Source organism: Cebus imitator, unplaced genomic scaffold (genome assembly GCF_001604975.1).
Source record: "Cebus imitator isolate Cc_AM_T3 unplaced genomic scaffold, Cebus_imitator-1.0 Scaffold4, whole genome shotgun sequence".
NCBI lineage: Eukaryota > Metazoa > Chordata > Mammalia > Primates > Cebidae > Cebus > Cebus imitator.
Genome location: NW_016107319.1, coordinates 5,743,925 through 5,761,369, shown reverse-complemented (window position 1 = coordinate 5,761,369; position 17,445 = coordinate 5,743,925). Strand labels below are relative to the sequence as shown.

Sequence of the window (17,445 nt, the reverse complement as noted above, 5' to 3'; positions counted from 1 at the left end):
ACAGGGCTATGAAAGTCAAGTAAAAATGGAGGAATTGTTCCAAGTTGAAGGTGATGAAAGTGACATAACAACTACATCCAACATATGATTTCAAACTGGATACCTTTATTGTAAAGGGTATCATCAAGACAACTGGTGAAACTTCAGTGGGCTTTGAAGATTGGTGAGAGTGATATAGGGATACCATTTTTCTGATTTTATTGGTTATATTATGGTTACAAAGGAGAAAGTCTTTGTAAGAAATACACACGAATCTGTCCAGGAGGAATAGAGCATTGGCAACTTTTAAATAACTTAGGAACAAAACAGAATCTTTTTTAGGTTACTTGGAAATTTTTTTCTTTTTATTTTTTTTTTAGAGATGGGGTTTTCACCAGATTAGCCGAGCTGGTCTCAAACTCCTGACCTTAGGTGATCCACCCACCTTGGCCTCCCAAAGTGCTGGGATTACAGGTATGAGCCACCGCACCTGGCCAGAAAATAAGGGATAAAATGCAAAAGACATGTGATGCTAAAGGGTGACATTTACAATTTGTGTCATGTCTTCTTTACTCTCCACCCTCCATGCCTTGAATATCCTGTAGCTAAATTTGCCACTTTCTACATTTTATTTTTCCTAAACAACTTTCGCATGTGTCACAATAGTGGTGGTGTGATAGATGTCCATAATCCAACCACTGATATTTTCACATGCTTCTGAAAATTATCACCCATGTTAGGATTAATACCTTAGTTCTATATATTAGAAAAACTCTACTATTAATCTTATTCTTTATGAAAACATTATTGCATAAATATAGCATGAACATCTAATAACCGGTAATCCCTTCATACTAATAAATACATTTTTCCAAGTTCCCTTCCCATTCTAGTCCGTATATATAAATTACTTTTGCATGGTTGTAATCACAACATAGATACAATTTTATATTCTATCTTTTATGTCTGAGCATATTCCAATATTGGTAGAGGGCCTCTGGGCTCTTCTCGCTTTCTGATTCTGTGATTACATTTTTGAAACAATGACCTCATAACCTAACTAGAGAACCATATTTCATTATTCAATACCTGCAACACAGGCACCTTATTGCTTCTACCTAGTCAGTACAATGCAGTAATGCTATCTATCTAGTAATTTCAATTCTGATGCATTGTCATTTGACAGAGGCTTCGAAGCCACTTAGACCTGCGCTCGAATCCCAGCTCTGCATTGTTCATTGTTCAAGGTACTAAACCTTTCTGAGCCCAGTTTTCAATCTGAAAAACAGGAATAATATCAATAGCATGATATTTGTGTGGATAAATTTCTTAGCACAGTGCCTGGCATAATTTATTAATGAATGCTTATTATCACACGCACACACACACATACACACACACATATATACACACATACATATATATATGTATATACACACATACATATATGTGTGTGTGTGTGTGTGTGTGTGTATCCTATTAGTTCTGTCCCTCTAGGTAACCCTGACTAATACAGTCTCTTAGGTGAATAATGATAACAAGCATAATATATATCCTATTAGTTATCTCTATCTCTCTCTATATATATGTATATGTAATAAACTCCTCTCTATATAATAAACTCTCTCTACATAAGTATTATTAACTTACTCTCTCTATATATAGAAAGTTAATGTATATATATTATATATGCATTATAAACTTTATATTATATAGTATTATAACTATTATATATATAATTATATAAGTATTAGCTTTCTATATATATGTATTATATATACATATTATATGTATTATCATTGCATCCTGTCAGGTGATATATAATTTCTCTATATATATATAGAAAGAGAGAGAAAGTTAATACTTAGTAATACATATATAGAGAGAGAGAGAGAGGAAGAAAGAGTTTATTAAGTATTAACTTACCTGATCACAAGATCTTCCCACAATAAGCTGTCTGCAAGCTTGAGGAGCAAGGAGAGCCAGTCCAAGTCTCAAAACTGAAGAACATGGAGTCTGATGTTTGAGGGCAGGAAGCATCCAGCACGGGAGAAAGATGTAGTCTGGGTGGCTAGACCAGTCTCATCTTCTCACATTTTTCTGCTTGCTTTATATTCGCTGGCAACTGACTAGAGTGTGCCCACCAGATTGAGGGTGGGTCTGCCTATCCCTGTCCACTGACTCAAATGGCAACACCCTCACAGATACACCCAGGAACAATACTTTGCATCCTTCAATCCAATCAAGTTGACACTCAGTATTAACCATCACAGAGACACATGACTAGTAAAGTGTGGGGTTACTCCAAACATTTGAGACTCTTAGTTTTATTTGTGATGACTGATGATGGGTTACTTTTAGATAGAAATAAGTATGCAACTAGTCAACTAGGATTTCCGGAGAAACCAACTGATTTTCTAATTATCACCAGAATTGAGAATCTACAGGAAAACTAAAATGACATTTGATTAGTCATCTTTTTCCAACTCCTGCTTTAATCTACCTCCCTTTAAAAGGTTTTGAAAAAAACCCTTAAGGATATAATCATTGGAACATGCAGTTCTTTTTAAAAATAGTTAGCTGTGAATTTGTCTAATTCCTTTCACAGTCAAATGATTACATGTTACAGAAAAAACATGAATGTCCCAACCTACAAAATAGACAAATAGAGGAGTTACTGTTAGTGTTAGTAAAAAATATTCTACAAAAACAAAAAGTTTTCTTTGAGAAATTCCTTGAAATACAGGCTCTCCAAAGGCAACGGTATGCTTGATAATATTTCACAGAGAGACACTGGCTGAGAAATGTAGGGTTTAGGGGTCAACAGTCACTGCAAACTGAAGAGTCTCTCAAATTATAACACTTTATTACAGAAATTCCATTTTTACAGTATGGTAAAGGGCTCAAAGCACAAGGGACAGGAATCCACTGTGTAAGTTGAGAAACACTGTAACAGCACAAAGCTCAAGCCATTTAAAATTCCAAAGCAGAAAAGAATAAGAAACATTGTTAAAAAAAAAATCTTCTGAACATTTTTATAAAGGAAGCTAACCTTGCAACCACAAATGAAAATGAAAGCAAAATATTCACATGGAGGAACAAACAATAGTAGAGCCTTTTGTCTGCTAAGAAAAGGTAGCAAGATTTTTCAAGAGGGATAAAGAAGAATGTCTTTTAAAATACAAGCTTTTCAAACAACTTTTACTAACGTCACACTACCAGCAATGAAAACCACGCATGTGCGCAGCTAAATGCTCTGAGCCAAAGTCATTAAGCTGACAATGAAACGTGTGTTTGGAGAAAGAAGGGAACAATGATTAAATGGGGAAGAAAGTGAGTAAGGGCTGAAAAGAGCCTGCTGTTGACTGTGTGCATCCCAAGAAGGCTAGTGGAGGGAAGACCCAGGTCACGCTAACAGAAAGGCGGCAAGAGAGGCTCCCTGTTTTTCCAGATGATTCATTTGAGCTACCACTGAGTCTTTTATGTTTCCAATGTTGAGGATTGAAAATGAATACTAAAGTCTGTCTAAGAAAGCAAAACACTTCTTTCTGGAACAGCTTTTACAGTAACTTTGGTTCTGTGATTGCTGGATATATTGTTTCAGCAGTGTCACTTACAAAGCTTTTGGATTATTTCAAATGTTTCTTTCTAGGCTTGGGGAGCCCAATAGTAGCTGATTCATCTGGTTTATTCTGTTCTTTTGGGGCCCTTGTCCTATTCTCTCTGCACCCAGACTATCTTTGAAGGCCAAAGGAACCTTAAAGTTCTCTAAGGAAACCAGGCTTTGACCCTGAAATTCTGAACAAGTCAAGCAGGCAGGAGGCCTGTGAGGGAAACTGTGTCAAAAGCTGATCCCATCCATCTGGGGCCTTGGTGAAATGAAGGGCCCTGTGTCAGCCACCTTGCCCCCTCTTCAGGAATGCGGACTTGGGACAGGTCAGCATCTTAGTAGCACATGAACTTGGATAAATAAAATTTACCCCTGATTTTCAGGATCTCCTCTGGATTTCTCCCTGGAAAAAAAAATTCACCATAACTATGAAGGATTTTGTACAAATTAACATGAGAAAATTCTAACTCCCCCTCCCTTTTCTGTGGTTATTCTAATAATGAAGAAAAAACATATAGGCAACCAATGGATGGTTTTGTCTTTGAAAGGAAGAGTCAAAATATTTATACTTATCCTTTGCTGAGAAAATTAGAGAACACTCTCGATTACTGAAAACATTAGATATTGCACTAACATGCCATTTCTTAAGCTTGTTTACGAAAACGAGTTTTTACATTATGCTAGATCATTTGTTTCAGTTAAGTGGATTTCTTCTGATTGAAGATTTTTCTGCAGAAAGAGCACTTACAATTTCTAGCAATACATTAGTGACCCTAGAGCCATACCACACCCAGAAGCTGCTGAGAAGCACAGTTAATCTCCTTTATCTTATTGAATCTCTTATGCTAAGTCTCTAAGGCATTTTGCTGGGCCAGGGGAGGTATTCCTAATGCCACTGTCCATATTATCTTTAGCTTACAGGAAGAGATATTCTGCTCTGCCAATGGCATTATCCATGCTTATATGGATCCCAAATGCCAATTAAGATTTGCTGAAACTTTCTGCCATTGCTGGTGCAATTAATGTACTTGTTTGATTTCACTAAAAACAACACTTCCAATTACTAGAGATCATCTTCCTCTATATCCTTAAGGATATGGGAATAATCTTTTAAATTAGTTTTCATAGCCAAATTCATTGGAGGGTGTAAAGAGAGATGATACTGGTGGCAGGGAGGCTCTCTGGACCTGACCAGAACACACTCAGCCAGCATTTGCCACACCCTTGTGTACTTATTTAACCATGGCCTTACTCTGGGACTTTCATCTGCCCAGTTGTCTCCCAAGATGTCCAGTGAAACCTAGCAAAGCTGGCAATAGCCGCTTGGCAGACACTTGGGAGCGTGGCGCTGGCTGCAAACACTGGCTCCATTCATATCAGAAAAGAAAGGCCTGCTCCCTTTTCACTGACAAGACTCCTGCTATGGCTCAGTGTTCTCTCAGCTGGGGAGCCACAAGTCTATTTCCTTCTTTAGCCCGTATTATAATAGAGGACGAGATGAAAAGGAATACAGATCCTTGATACCTTTTACTTAGAGTGCTAACTAATGCAGGGCCTCGTGTCTGATCTTCTGCTTGGCTGAGGGGACGGCAGATGGCCTTCTGAAAGCTTTTCAAACCCGGGCTGCTTTCAGCAGGGCGTGAGTGGGTATTGTTACATTTTCCATATAGTGGTAGGAAGCATCACTGAATAAAAGCACACAACAATTGTGCCACTTCTCTGGGAAGCATATTACAACCTTACAATGAGGGCTAATTGGCCGACACCAAAAGCAGATGCAGACACAGCTTTGAATATTATTCAGGAGAGGTTTTAGAGAGCGGAGTCAGGATGGAGGCTGAGGCATAAAGGAGAGGAGCGACGGGAAGGACATCGTCAGGGAGGCAGTGAAGGCCGGCATGAAGAGGGAAAAGAGTGGCTTCATTATATTCATCAGAAAAGAATCGTGCTCTTGTGTAACAAGTTCGTTCATATCCACCTCCCCTTGCTTATCAGGAGGACGCCAACAGGCAGTCCCAGCACCACGTCCACAAGACGCTGCCGTTACTATGAGAACTGAGGTGGCCAAATCTCAGAGCCTTTTTTTTTTTTTTGAGACAAAGTCTCGCCCTTGTTGCCCAGGCTAGAGTGCAATGGCGTAATCTTGGCAATCTCTGCCTCCCAGATTCAAGCTATTCTCCTGCCTCAGCCTCCCAAGCCTCCCAAGTAGCTGGGATTACAGGCGTCTGCCACCACCAAGCCCGGCTATTTTTTTTTTTTAATAGGCACGGGGTTTCACCATGTTGGCCAGGATAGTTTTGAACTCCTACCCTCAGGCAATCCACTGGCCTCAGCCTTCCAAAGTGCTGGGATTACAAGCATGGGCCACTGTGCCTGGCCCAAATCTCAGAGCCTTTTAAGAAACTTGTGTGTGAGCTCCTCGAAGTGGGCAGCAGAGGAAGGAAAGTGTACCAAGTACTCACTCTACGCCAGGCTAGTTCAAGAAACCTCCTTTATTATTTCATTTAATCTTCAAAACAATCCTGAGACTTAGATCATTTTGCAGCCTAAAGAATAGTAAATAGCTTGCACAAACTCTAACAGATTCAAATCCAGGCATTTCTGACTTCATAGTTCAAACCCTTCCTGCCACACTCCCCTGTGCCAATTCTTCAGATAGCCAGGTCCCGCCTACTACCTGGCATATGAGAGTAGGTACTCAATAAATGTGTTCTGAAGACAGAACTAAACTTACCCAGAAGTGTGGATAGAAAATAAGGTCTAACAAGTAGAGACCGTTTAGGAAAGCCTGCCCTAGGAGTCAACTCTCAGCTATGGGCTGGCCTGCCTAAACTGGCACTTATCCCAACATACACAAATTCAGCCAGAATTCTTTAATCAAAACATGTTAAGCCATTTGATTTGTGCTGGGTGCTGGGAATACTGTACTGATATTTGAAAACCCAGGCTGTGTTTTAGAAGCTTGCAGTCTGTTGAATAGTCTGTTCATAAACTATGAAAAAAAATGCAGATAGAGGTAAGTTAGGGGTTCTCAGAAAGGAAAATGGAAATCTGACACAGCCTGGGAGGATCAGGGAAAGCTTCCTGGAGGAGGCATTGCCTGAATGGGGTCTGAAAGGATGAGTAGGAATTGACCAGGCAAAGAGAAAGGTGGGTAGTGTTATTCCAGACAAAGTGAGAAGCAGCACAGCATCCAGAGGCATGAATGAGGCACTGTGTGGACGGAACATTGTCTCCTACTGAGCTCAAATTGTGTGGCAGGAAATGACACTGAAAAGATATGGAGAGCCAGGAAAAGAGAGACCTTCGATGCTATGTTAAGTGTCTCAGACTTCATCCTTCAGGGGCTGTGAAGCATTGATTGTTCTCTACAGGCAGAGGTAGTGATGTGACCAATGTGGAGGGTAGATTTGAAGGGATAAAGTTTGAAATAAGATAAACCACTAGGAGGTGGGTGCTGTGGTTTGTGTTGGGGATAATAAGGACCTGGTGAGGGAGGTGATGGAAGGGATGGAGAAGGCCAGATTTATTTGAGAAACATTTCCAAGGTCAAGTAAACAAGAATCAGTGATTGATCAAATTGTGAGAAAGAAGGAATGACATATGGATTTCTAGCTTTTATAACTGGATGGATGGTGCGGCCATTAATTAAAATTATGAATATGGGAGTAGGAATAGACTAGGGGGAGAGGATGAGTTTATTTGACACCTGGGAGATATCTAGGTGTCTGGCAAGCAATTGGATTATGAATTACAAACTCAGGAGAGAGTTGAAGACAAGTGATAAAGATTCAAGAACAGAAGTCTGAAAATAGTTTCTTCTGCAGTCACATCTATCCTGCAGATGTGCTTTGTTTGGATCTCTGTGTTATTGTTTTTAAAATTAGGATTAAGTGAAAAACATGGAAAAATCAGGAAATTGTGCAAAAAATTGAACTATTCAGTGTCTCTTAAAGTTTCCACTCATTTGCATTTCTGTCCCTCCATGACAATAGTGAACCAGAAGCAGACAGCAGCTCTGCCTTTTGAGCAGGGCACCTGCTCTCCAAGGAGCCTCAACCCTCAACCCTCCTGGCTGGACACAAGGCTCAGTGTTGGTTGTCATTTTATAAACACAATTGCTCTGTTGCTTTTTTACTGTAGAGTTAAGAGGAAAGTAAACTGTGTTATTTTCTTACGTCATTCAAAAGTGGAAAATGCAAGAAAACAAATATCCCAATTTAAAAATGAGTAATGAACCTGAATAGATGTTTCTCAAAAGAAGACATACAAGTGGCCAATAGGTATATGAAAACAAGCTTGATACCACTAATCATCAGAGAAATGCAAATTAAAACCACAATGAGGTAACACCTCCCAACTGTTAGGATGGCTGTTATCAAAAAGATGAAAGATAACAAGAGTTGGCCAGGATGTGGAGGAAAGGGAATCTTTGCACACTGTTGGTGGGAATGTACATTAGTACAGCTACTATAGAAAACCAGTGGGAGGTTCCTCAAAAAATTAAAACTAGAACTACCATATGATCCAGCAGTCCCACTACTGGGTATATACCTAAAGGACTTAGAATGTTGAAAAGACATCTGCATGCTCATATCGTTGCAGCATAATTCACAATAGCCAAGATATGGAAGCAACCTAAATGCCTGTCGATAGATGAATAGATAAAGAAAATATATATATATATATATATATATATATATATATATCTGGTGGGATAATTCAGCCTTAAAAAAGAAGAAAATGTCTTGCCATTTGTAAAAACATGGGTAAACCTGGAAGACATTATGTTAGCCAGGCACGGAAAGACAAATACTATGTAATCTCACTTCTATGTGGAATCAAAAAATGTCAAACCCACAGAAGCAGAGAATTACAATGATGATTATCAGAAGTTGGAGGGTGAGGATATTGAGGAGATGTTGGCCAAAGGATACAAAATTTCAATTAGACAAGAAGAATAAATTTAAGAGATCTTTTGTACATTGTGGTAACTATAGTTAATAACAATGTATTATATACTTACACATTTCAAAGAGAGTAGATTTTAAATGTTTTCACCACTAAAAAAATGATTGCTATGTGAGGCAAATTATATGTTCATTAGCTTGATTTAGCCATTCCACACATACATATATATATATACAGACACATATATATATATACACATATATATATATATATAATTTTGTACATCATAAACATATACAATTTCTATTTGTATTTAATAAATAAAAAATTGAAAATAAAATCTAGTCCAAGAGGACTGTGTCTTCTAAGGAAAATGGCGAGAAATGAAGAATGTTCCCATAAATTTAATATGTAAACAAAGCATGTCCTTGAAATAATTAACCTTGAGATGCCATTGTGAAATAAACCATAGTATAAGAGCAATGTCTGGTATATGTAAAAGATGCATGATAAAAAACTTAATAAACTAAAAACAGAATTGAAATGTCAAAAGCTTGTTTTAGAAAAGTAGTGAAAAAAATGATGACATACCATTGCCTCTTTTTCACATACACATTGCCTGGCCCTAAAGGTGTTTGAATTTGGAACTTCTGTTTTAGAGTCACTGGGATATAGCAACAGGCAGTAAGAATGGAGCTAGGAGTAGATAGGATCATCCAGAGAGTGTGTCCAGAGAGAGAACAGTAGCCAAGGACAGTGTCTTGGGGAAACGCTGGAGGACACAGGTTCCCCAAAGAACCTAAGATGAAAGAGGCTGAAGAGGAACCTGAGCCATGCAGTGGCATCAAAGCCAGGGGAGTGGAAGCATAGGAAGGAAGGAGAGATCAATGCATCTAATGTCTTTTGTCCTGCACTGTGTGACTCCCACCTGTGAGGTCCCAGAAGTGGGGCCAGTTCAGCTACAGTACAGTTTAGACCAGAAATTCCTAAACTATCTTGGTTTATGGTGCCCTTAGTCTCAGTAATTCTTTCACAGTGCTCCAAAGGCAAGAGAAATACCAAACAATTTCATGTATTAAGTATTTAGATCCAAACATCTTATTTTGTTAGGCCCTAAAAACTTAGTAGCCATTTAAAAAATTACTATACCCAAATTGAAAGAAGATACATTTTATTTCATTCTTAAAGAAACACACTTACTTACTTATGGGATGTGTATATGTGTTGGGCACTGCATAACTTCTCTAGCCTTCTCAAACTGCCACCCTCATTATCTGCTCTACTGTTGACTTTCATACAGAACTTGCTTTATATCATGGCAATCACACAAAACCTAGCATTGAAAGAAATGATGTCACTGAAAAATACGTAGCTCAATGTAGTGTGAAACAATGAATGACCACCCACCAGTAGTCCCCTCAGTGTCTGAGAGAGGTTGAGATGCCCTCATGGAACCCCTGTGAGTTTGCTGTAGTGCCTGGAGCACCTTGGCACACAGTTTGGGAGCCACGAGTTAGACAGCATGAACTGGTCTGGAATCCTATCATTCCTAACGTTGTGTCTTTAGGGATATTTGTTCTGAAATCCATATAACTAACATACAAATAAATTTATGAAGTACAAATAAATTTATGAAGCACAACTGGTTTGTGATTTGAGTTACTGCTGGCATTGCCAGTTCTCACTGCTCCATACTACCAGGAAGTAGAATTACTTAAATAAATAAATTCAAAGTAAATGAAAGTTCAATGCCTTCAATTCTCTCCCCAAACAAACCTTTTCAAGAGCTGATTAAAAACTTCCTCTTCCTTTCTCTAGCCTTCCTCTGAGTAAGAAAAGCAGCAATATAAGAGGGAAGCAATGTGGGAGTGAAAGGAGGCAGTGATGCGTCTAAGCACCGGGATCAGTGCCGGGAACTCGAGGCCTGTCTCTTCAGAATTAGAAATAAGCAGTCCTTGTGTGACAGCCTCCATATCCAGCAGCTTCCAATACCACACTCAGCTATCATCCAGTAGCCAACGTCTTTCTGGATAATCACCAAGACCAACCCATTAAGGCCTATAATCCTTACAGTTTTTAGAGTTCACTAAAAGGTGCAAGGCTTTCTCTGGCATCCAACTCCAACAAACTACCAAAAAGCCCAACATGAACAAACATAGCCACCACCACTTAACATCCATGCAGAAACTGTAAAATGAGAAGGGTGCTCAGATGGAATGTCTACAACCATGAGAGACTCGGATTGGGATTTTGGCTCTATCACTTCCTGGAGAGGCCTTGAGCAAGTTACTAAAAAAATATGAGCTACAGTTTTATCGTCTGTTAAATAGGACCATAATATCACAATGATGTTGTAAAAATTAAATGTTAAAAGGACGTAGCATTGTGTCTGAAATCCAGTAAATGTACTGAAAGCATTGCATTTAATATTGACCCTACAAATTCATTGAACATAGGAGTTTGAGATATCATTCCTTTGTCTGGTTCTGCCTCTAATTGGCTTTGTACTCTTGGGCAAGGCACTTAGCCTCTCTGGGCCGCTTTTACATATATATGTATATGTACATATGTATGTGTACACATATGTATGCATGTGTGTGTATTATAAAAAGAAAGTAAGAAATTGGACTAAACTCTCTTTTAATATAAGCAATACCTTTTTAATGCTTTACTCTTACAAGGATTCCACAATTTGAATGAAAGATGTCTGCTAAACAAGCTCCATTTTTTTTTTTGAGACAGAGTTTCACTCTTGTTACCCAGGCTGGAGGGCAATGGCGCGATCTCGGCTCACCGCAACCTCCGCCTCCTAGGTTCAGGCAATTCTCCTGCCTCAGCCTCCTGCGTAGCTGGGATTACAGGCACGCGCCACCATGCCCAGCTAATTTTTTGTATTTTTAGTAGAGACGGGGTTTCACCATGTTGACCAGGATGGTCTCGATCTCTTGACCTCGTGATCCACCCACCTCAGCCTCCCAAAGTGCTGGGATTACAGGCTTGAGCCACTGCGCCTGGCCTCTATAAGCTCCATTTTTTAAATAATAATTTGTTTCCCTGTTTTTAGTTATCAAAGCCCAAGAACATTTTATTGACAAGGGCTAACCAGTGTTACCATGTCAAATGAATAAAATTGTCTCCAAAAGCCAAAAAAACTTGGTGTTTTGGTTAACTGGCACATTTTTATCACAAATACATGAACAATTTCCATTTGCCATTTTGAAATATGGAAATGGCAGAAATTAGTACTAGTTTCCGAGTCCACCACTGGTTATTATGCTGGACCAGCTCCAAACACCTTTTGTGCACCGAGATTTTGTGACCCGGTCTAACAAAAGAGGAGATGGTGGCAATTGGGAGCAATGAGACGTTGGTCCTCTCGTGTGGTTGTCAGCACTCTCACCACCAACCAGAGGGCATTACTCACTCTTTCCTACTTCTTCAGCACCCATGCCCACTCCCAGGCTCCATTAGCAAGCAGCTCCTTTGGAGCGCCTCTCAAAACCGCTGCCAACAGTGGACTGGACACTTAAATTCCCTGCCCTCTTGCTCTTTCCTCCACTGGAAGTGTGAGGGTGGCAGAAGATGGGAGACATGGAGGGGAGAGTTGAAGGGGTGTGATGGGGTGCATGAGAGGGTCGCTGTTAAAAGGCCCGGCACCACCAACAGTCCCCACTTTCAGGCTCAGCCCACATTATAATGCAGAAAAAATTCTGGGCTGAGCAAGAATTTCAAGCAAGCAAGCTCTCTATATGAACTGCATCCTCCCACAGCATACAGGGCTCCTCATGCACACGCTCATCTTGCCTCCCGAAGCTAAGAAACATGGGTTTCCCTCTGTCTTTGTTTCCTTCACTGCCTTCTGCAGCTCTGTCTGTTTTCTAAAACACCCTGGTGGGAGTATGTTAAGGACAGCAGTATCCCATTTCTTCAACAGTCCAGCACCTTGTACCTTTCCTCCCCTTATAAAGACTGAAAATACTCCTCTTTGATTTTGAAAGACCCCAGTATGTTTATGCAGTGCCAGGAGGGAAGCTTAGCTCTGGCTGGTGGTTTGTGTTAATTGTCTGGCTGCACTTTAGAAAGACGCTTTTTGAATCTAAGCATTTAGGGAGAAAGTGGAGAAGCGTGCCTGTATGAAAGAGCAATTGATGTTAAATATTCATGTCCTTGCTCTCTGTTAATCAAAATCAGTAACCCCCATGGCTTAGCTGCAGTCTTGCTGGCTTCATACTATGATTGTGCTAAAGGAACTTGGATAGAAAACAACAACCGCCACACACACACACACACACACACACACACAGAGGGACTTGGGTGCTTATAGGTTTGAAGTGTTTCCAGTTAACATTGTGGAGTTCAGCACTCTATTTTTTCCAAGATGTTGAATGAACCATAGTTATCCTTTCCATCAGCATTTTAGAACTGCTGTCTTACTTGATTCCTTCTCTCATGTTGAACTCAGCAAACTTTGGCCTTAAATATCAGACATTTTCTGCAATAAACCTTAAAGCTAATTGTAGCATAGTCTAGTAATTTTTCAGAAATGGTAACAATTATTTTACAAGACAGAAAAGAAACTGAATATAATTGAACAAAATATGGCGATATTATAGGTTGTTTTAGTAGCAACTTTGAGGTCATGTTTCCTGAATGCTTAGGAAATAAATATTTTATGTTTTTATTTGATTTATTTTAAAAAGCACATGTTATATAATGACAAGAAGTTTAAAATTATTACTTAATTTAAAAGGAAAATGAAAAACAGTTCTTAATTAAAACCTGTTTTTATAACTATATTTTTTTCAAGTTTTCTGCAATGAGCATGTTTTATCATTATACTGAAAATAATAAAAGTTATATTTTTAAAAAACTGAGCAGTTGCTGCATTGTATGTTTGAGAATTCATCCATTTCTTTCTTACCTATGTCATCTGCAAGAGAAATGTTGGTGAACGTGCTGTCTTCCTCCTCCTCTTTCCCAGACCCGTCCATCTTGTTCAATTTTCAGACCTGTTAGTAAGAAAAATGAGGGCAGAGAAAAGCAGCAGTTGTCCCATGTGACCGCCCTTGTTAAATCATTAATCAGTGAGTGCCCAAGCAGGTGCTATCTGATACTTGCACTAGCCACCCTCTTACTGCTTTCCACCTGAGAAGTTCTTATCTGAGTGTTGCATTCTTAACCGGAAGTGGTAGGAGATCCAAGTTAAAGACTTACAACCCTTGACCAGAGGCTGCTGTGCTGGCGCAGCTGCTGTACCCTGGCTAGATGCCAAATCCTGCCGTCAAGTTTCTTTAGGCAGAACTGTGCAAGGGAATTGCCCAAATACCGTTAAGGATAAGGTTGGGGGAAGAAACTGACTTTGTATGATTAACATATCTTTTGGATACCCATGATAAATTTCTCACGGATTTATCAATGACCAGAGCATGACCTGGGGGGTAAGTCACAACCTCTCAGAGCCTCAATTTTCTGTCTGTAATATGAGGATAAGCCTGTTGTAAGGATTAAATGGAAACTGCCTGGTACATAATGTGGACTTGATAAATATGGATGATCAAGCATATATGAAAAAATAAGATTCTCTATGTATTGAGCTCATCAGTACTCTCTCATAATACTGTTCAGACACCTCCTCCTGTAAAATTTCATTGAAACAACAGGATCTCCCTTTTTTGTTTCTGGAGTTGAGCCCAAGAGAAGAGATATTGGCTTCTCTAGCCCTTAGGCAGGGACCATTTGTTTGAGGAGGAAGTATTCTTTACAACTATTTATCCAGGTGCCCTAGTTGACATTCATAAACAAACAAAGCAAAACTATTTTAGAATTTCAAATAGTCACTCCTTTGAGGGAAAAAGTAGCCAAATTTGATGAAGCATTTTAAGCAGATATTAAAATTCTTCCTACATGCTACATTCTGCACTAAGTCCTTTGATATACAGGATTTTTCTTTATTCAGGCAAGTTCATTGTTACTATATCAAGCAGAATGGATGTGAGCTGTTGGAAATCCTGAATGTCAAAAATTAATTTCACTAGAATAGAATTCCCCCTAATTTTTCAATTATATTCTGCAAATATTGAGTGCTTATTCTATACAAGCTGAGTACTTTGGAGGTTCAAAGTAAGAGGTTTATTTATTTGCTATTAATAAGCTTATAAAAGAGTTTAAAAACAAGCATCTAGGAAGTTTACAGAAGGGAAAGAATATATACAACTGACAGAATCCTGAAAGGCTTAGAGAAGGGGACATTTGAGATGCATGATGAATGAAAAGTGGGATTCAATAGGCAAAAATGGCCTGGTAGTGCGTGCTTTCTCAGTGAAGGAGTATGGGCAAAAGCTCAGAGACAGGAATGCATTGGGCACATCCAGAAACCAAGAATATAAGATACAGGTAAATAAGAGTTGGGAGATAAGGTTGAAAATAGGATGTCATATCTAAGAGCAGTTTGAATGCTAGACTGTATTAGTTCAAGTCCTCTAAGAATCAGACACCAAGATGGGATTAAAAGGATGAGATAAACTAGGGAGGGAGGCAGAAAAGTTGGATGGACATTAGACCATGATGCAAGTCTGACCTGGAGTGAAGACAAAGTGGAATGGAAGGTCCAGCTTGATTTTCAGAATAAAGGAAATTTGACAAGGATCTCAAAGAATACTTGAGCCAAAGTTGACCATAAGAAGAGTCTCATATCTCCCAGAAATGGCCTCCCTTAGTTTTCATGCAGCACTTAGCTACTGGCTGGGAGTAGCTGGTACAAACTACATTTGTCTGTGCAAATGTAGTTATGGATTTCCGAGTACAGCAGCTGAGGTCCTTGGTCAGTCACACTCCCTGTATTTGGAGGTCTACAAGGCACTGACACATGGCAACCACATGAGCTGCTTTTTCTAGCAACTCTATGTATAGTCATGTACCAGTATTTTAAGAAGCATAAAAATTCCTTTCTTGGCTGATCCATTTTCTGTCAGTCCTAGAAATAATAGCATACACTTTTAAAATGCCTACTATGTGTTAGGCAAGAGTCCTATAGGTAGGCAGTAATATTATTCCTATTTTAAAACATGAGGGAGCTGAGTCATGTAGAGAGTTTAAATAAACAACAAAATGTCATGCAGCTAAGTAAGAGGTGGAGCTGAGATTGGACGTGAGGCCCTCTGTAGGGTCTGTGCTCCTGACCATTGTATTATCTACTCATAATAAAATTATCACATGAGGGAGGGAATGGAAGAGAAGAGTTAATCAACTTAATAAAAGAATTTATAAACCAAAGGGTGTATTTGGTTTAACTCATATATTTAGTTTTATTTTTATTACTTATGGCCAACTTTATGTTTTGTTAGGATTTACTAAGCCCTTGATTCTTTGCCTTCTTTCTGATATGCTTCAAGGATATTGCTTATGAAGTGTCTATCCTAATGGATGGGGGAATGAAAAGAAAGAAAACTAAAGTTAGTCAGCATTGCTACCATCCCCATATTCATTGAGCAATAGTTATAATGGAAAAGAGGCCCACTTTTAACTAGGGTAGAAACTTGCCTGTGGATTTAAATTATCCACGGTGAATATTTTGCTCTTTGTTTTCTTCTACTAGTTTTATAGTTTTCGCTTCTATACTCAGGCCATTGATCTATTTTGCATTAATTTTTATATATGAAGTGAGAGGTAGGGATATAGCTTTATTCTTTCACATTTGGAAATCCAGTTGTCCCAACTCTATTTGTTGAAGAAAATTTGTATTTTCACCACATTTAATTGTGTTAGTATTCTTCTTGTAAGTCAATTGGCCATATATGGTTGAGTTTATTTCTGGAATCTCATTTCTAGTCCCGTGGGCTATATATCTACCTTTATGCCAGTGCCACACTGTTTTGAATACTGTAGCTTTGTGGTAAATTTTGAATTTGGGGAAGTGTTAGTACTCCAACCTTATTTTTCTTATTCAATATTGTTCTGTATACTATTTAGAGTCCCTTGCAGTTCCTTATGAATTTGAGGATCAACTTCGATTTGCCACAGGATTCTTAGATTGACACTAAAAGCACAAGCAACAAAAGAAAAAATAGATACATTGGACTTTATAAAAATTAAAAACTTTGGGGCATCAACAGACATCAAGAATGTGAAAAGACAATGTACAGAATGGGAAAAAATATATTTGCAAATCACATATCTGCAAAGGGTTTAATACCCAACATATATAAAGAACTCTTAGAACTCAAGAACAAAAAGACAATACAATTTTTTAAATGCACAAGGAATTTAAATACATATTTCTCTAAAGCAGATACACAAATAAGCACATGAAAGGATATTCAACATCTTTGATAATGAAGAAAATGCAAATCAAAACCACAATGAAATGGCACTTTATACCCACTAGGATGGCTTTAATTTAAAGCAAAAACAAAACAAAATGAAAACTAAGTGTTGATGAAGATATGGAGAAATATAGGAACTTTTGTATATTGCTGGTGGGAGTGTAAAATGATGTGGCCACTGTGGGAAACAGTTTGGCAGTTCCTCAAAAAAGATAAACATAGAGTTACCATATGACCTAACAATTGCACTCATACATATATACCCAAGAGAAATTAGAACATATGTCCACACAGAAACTTGTGCATATTTATAGCAGCATTATTTATAGTAGCCAAAAAGTAGAAACAACCCAAATGCCCATCAATGGAGAAATGGATAAATTGTGATACATGAAGTCAATGGAATATCATTCAGCAGTAAATAAGAACAAAGTACTGATACATGTTAAAACTTAGATGAACCTCAAAAACATTATGCTAAATAAAGGAAGCCAGACCCAAAGGCCACATATTGTATGATCCCTTTTACATGCTATCTCCAGAATAGGCAAGTCCACAGAGACAGAAAGCAGGTTGATAACTGTCAGGGGCGGAGAGAAGAAAATGGGCAGTGATTACTTAACG

The 17,445-nt window shown here is 38.6% G+C and overlaps 1 protein-coding gene across 2 annotated transcripts in view; it reads right to left on the bottom strand.

The window, feature by feature from the left end:
• SCOC (short coiled-coil protein) overlaps nucleotides 1-13,509 on the bottom strand; it is a 48,351-nt gene extending 34,842 nt beyond the window's left edge. Inside the window, exon 1 of one of the 2 annotated variants that reach the window (XM_017534222.2) lies at nucleotides 13,422-13,509. In XM_017534222.2, coding sequence (XP_017389711.1) covers nucleotides 13,422-13,491 — 70 coding nt within the window. In that variant the 5' untranslated portion in view covers nucleotides 13,492-13,509. The remainder of the gene's footprint in view (nucleotides 1-13,421) is intronic. The other variant, XM_017534214.2, reaches the window with a different exon arrangement.
• Nucleotides 13,510-17,445: the final 3,936 nt, after the last annotated feature.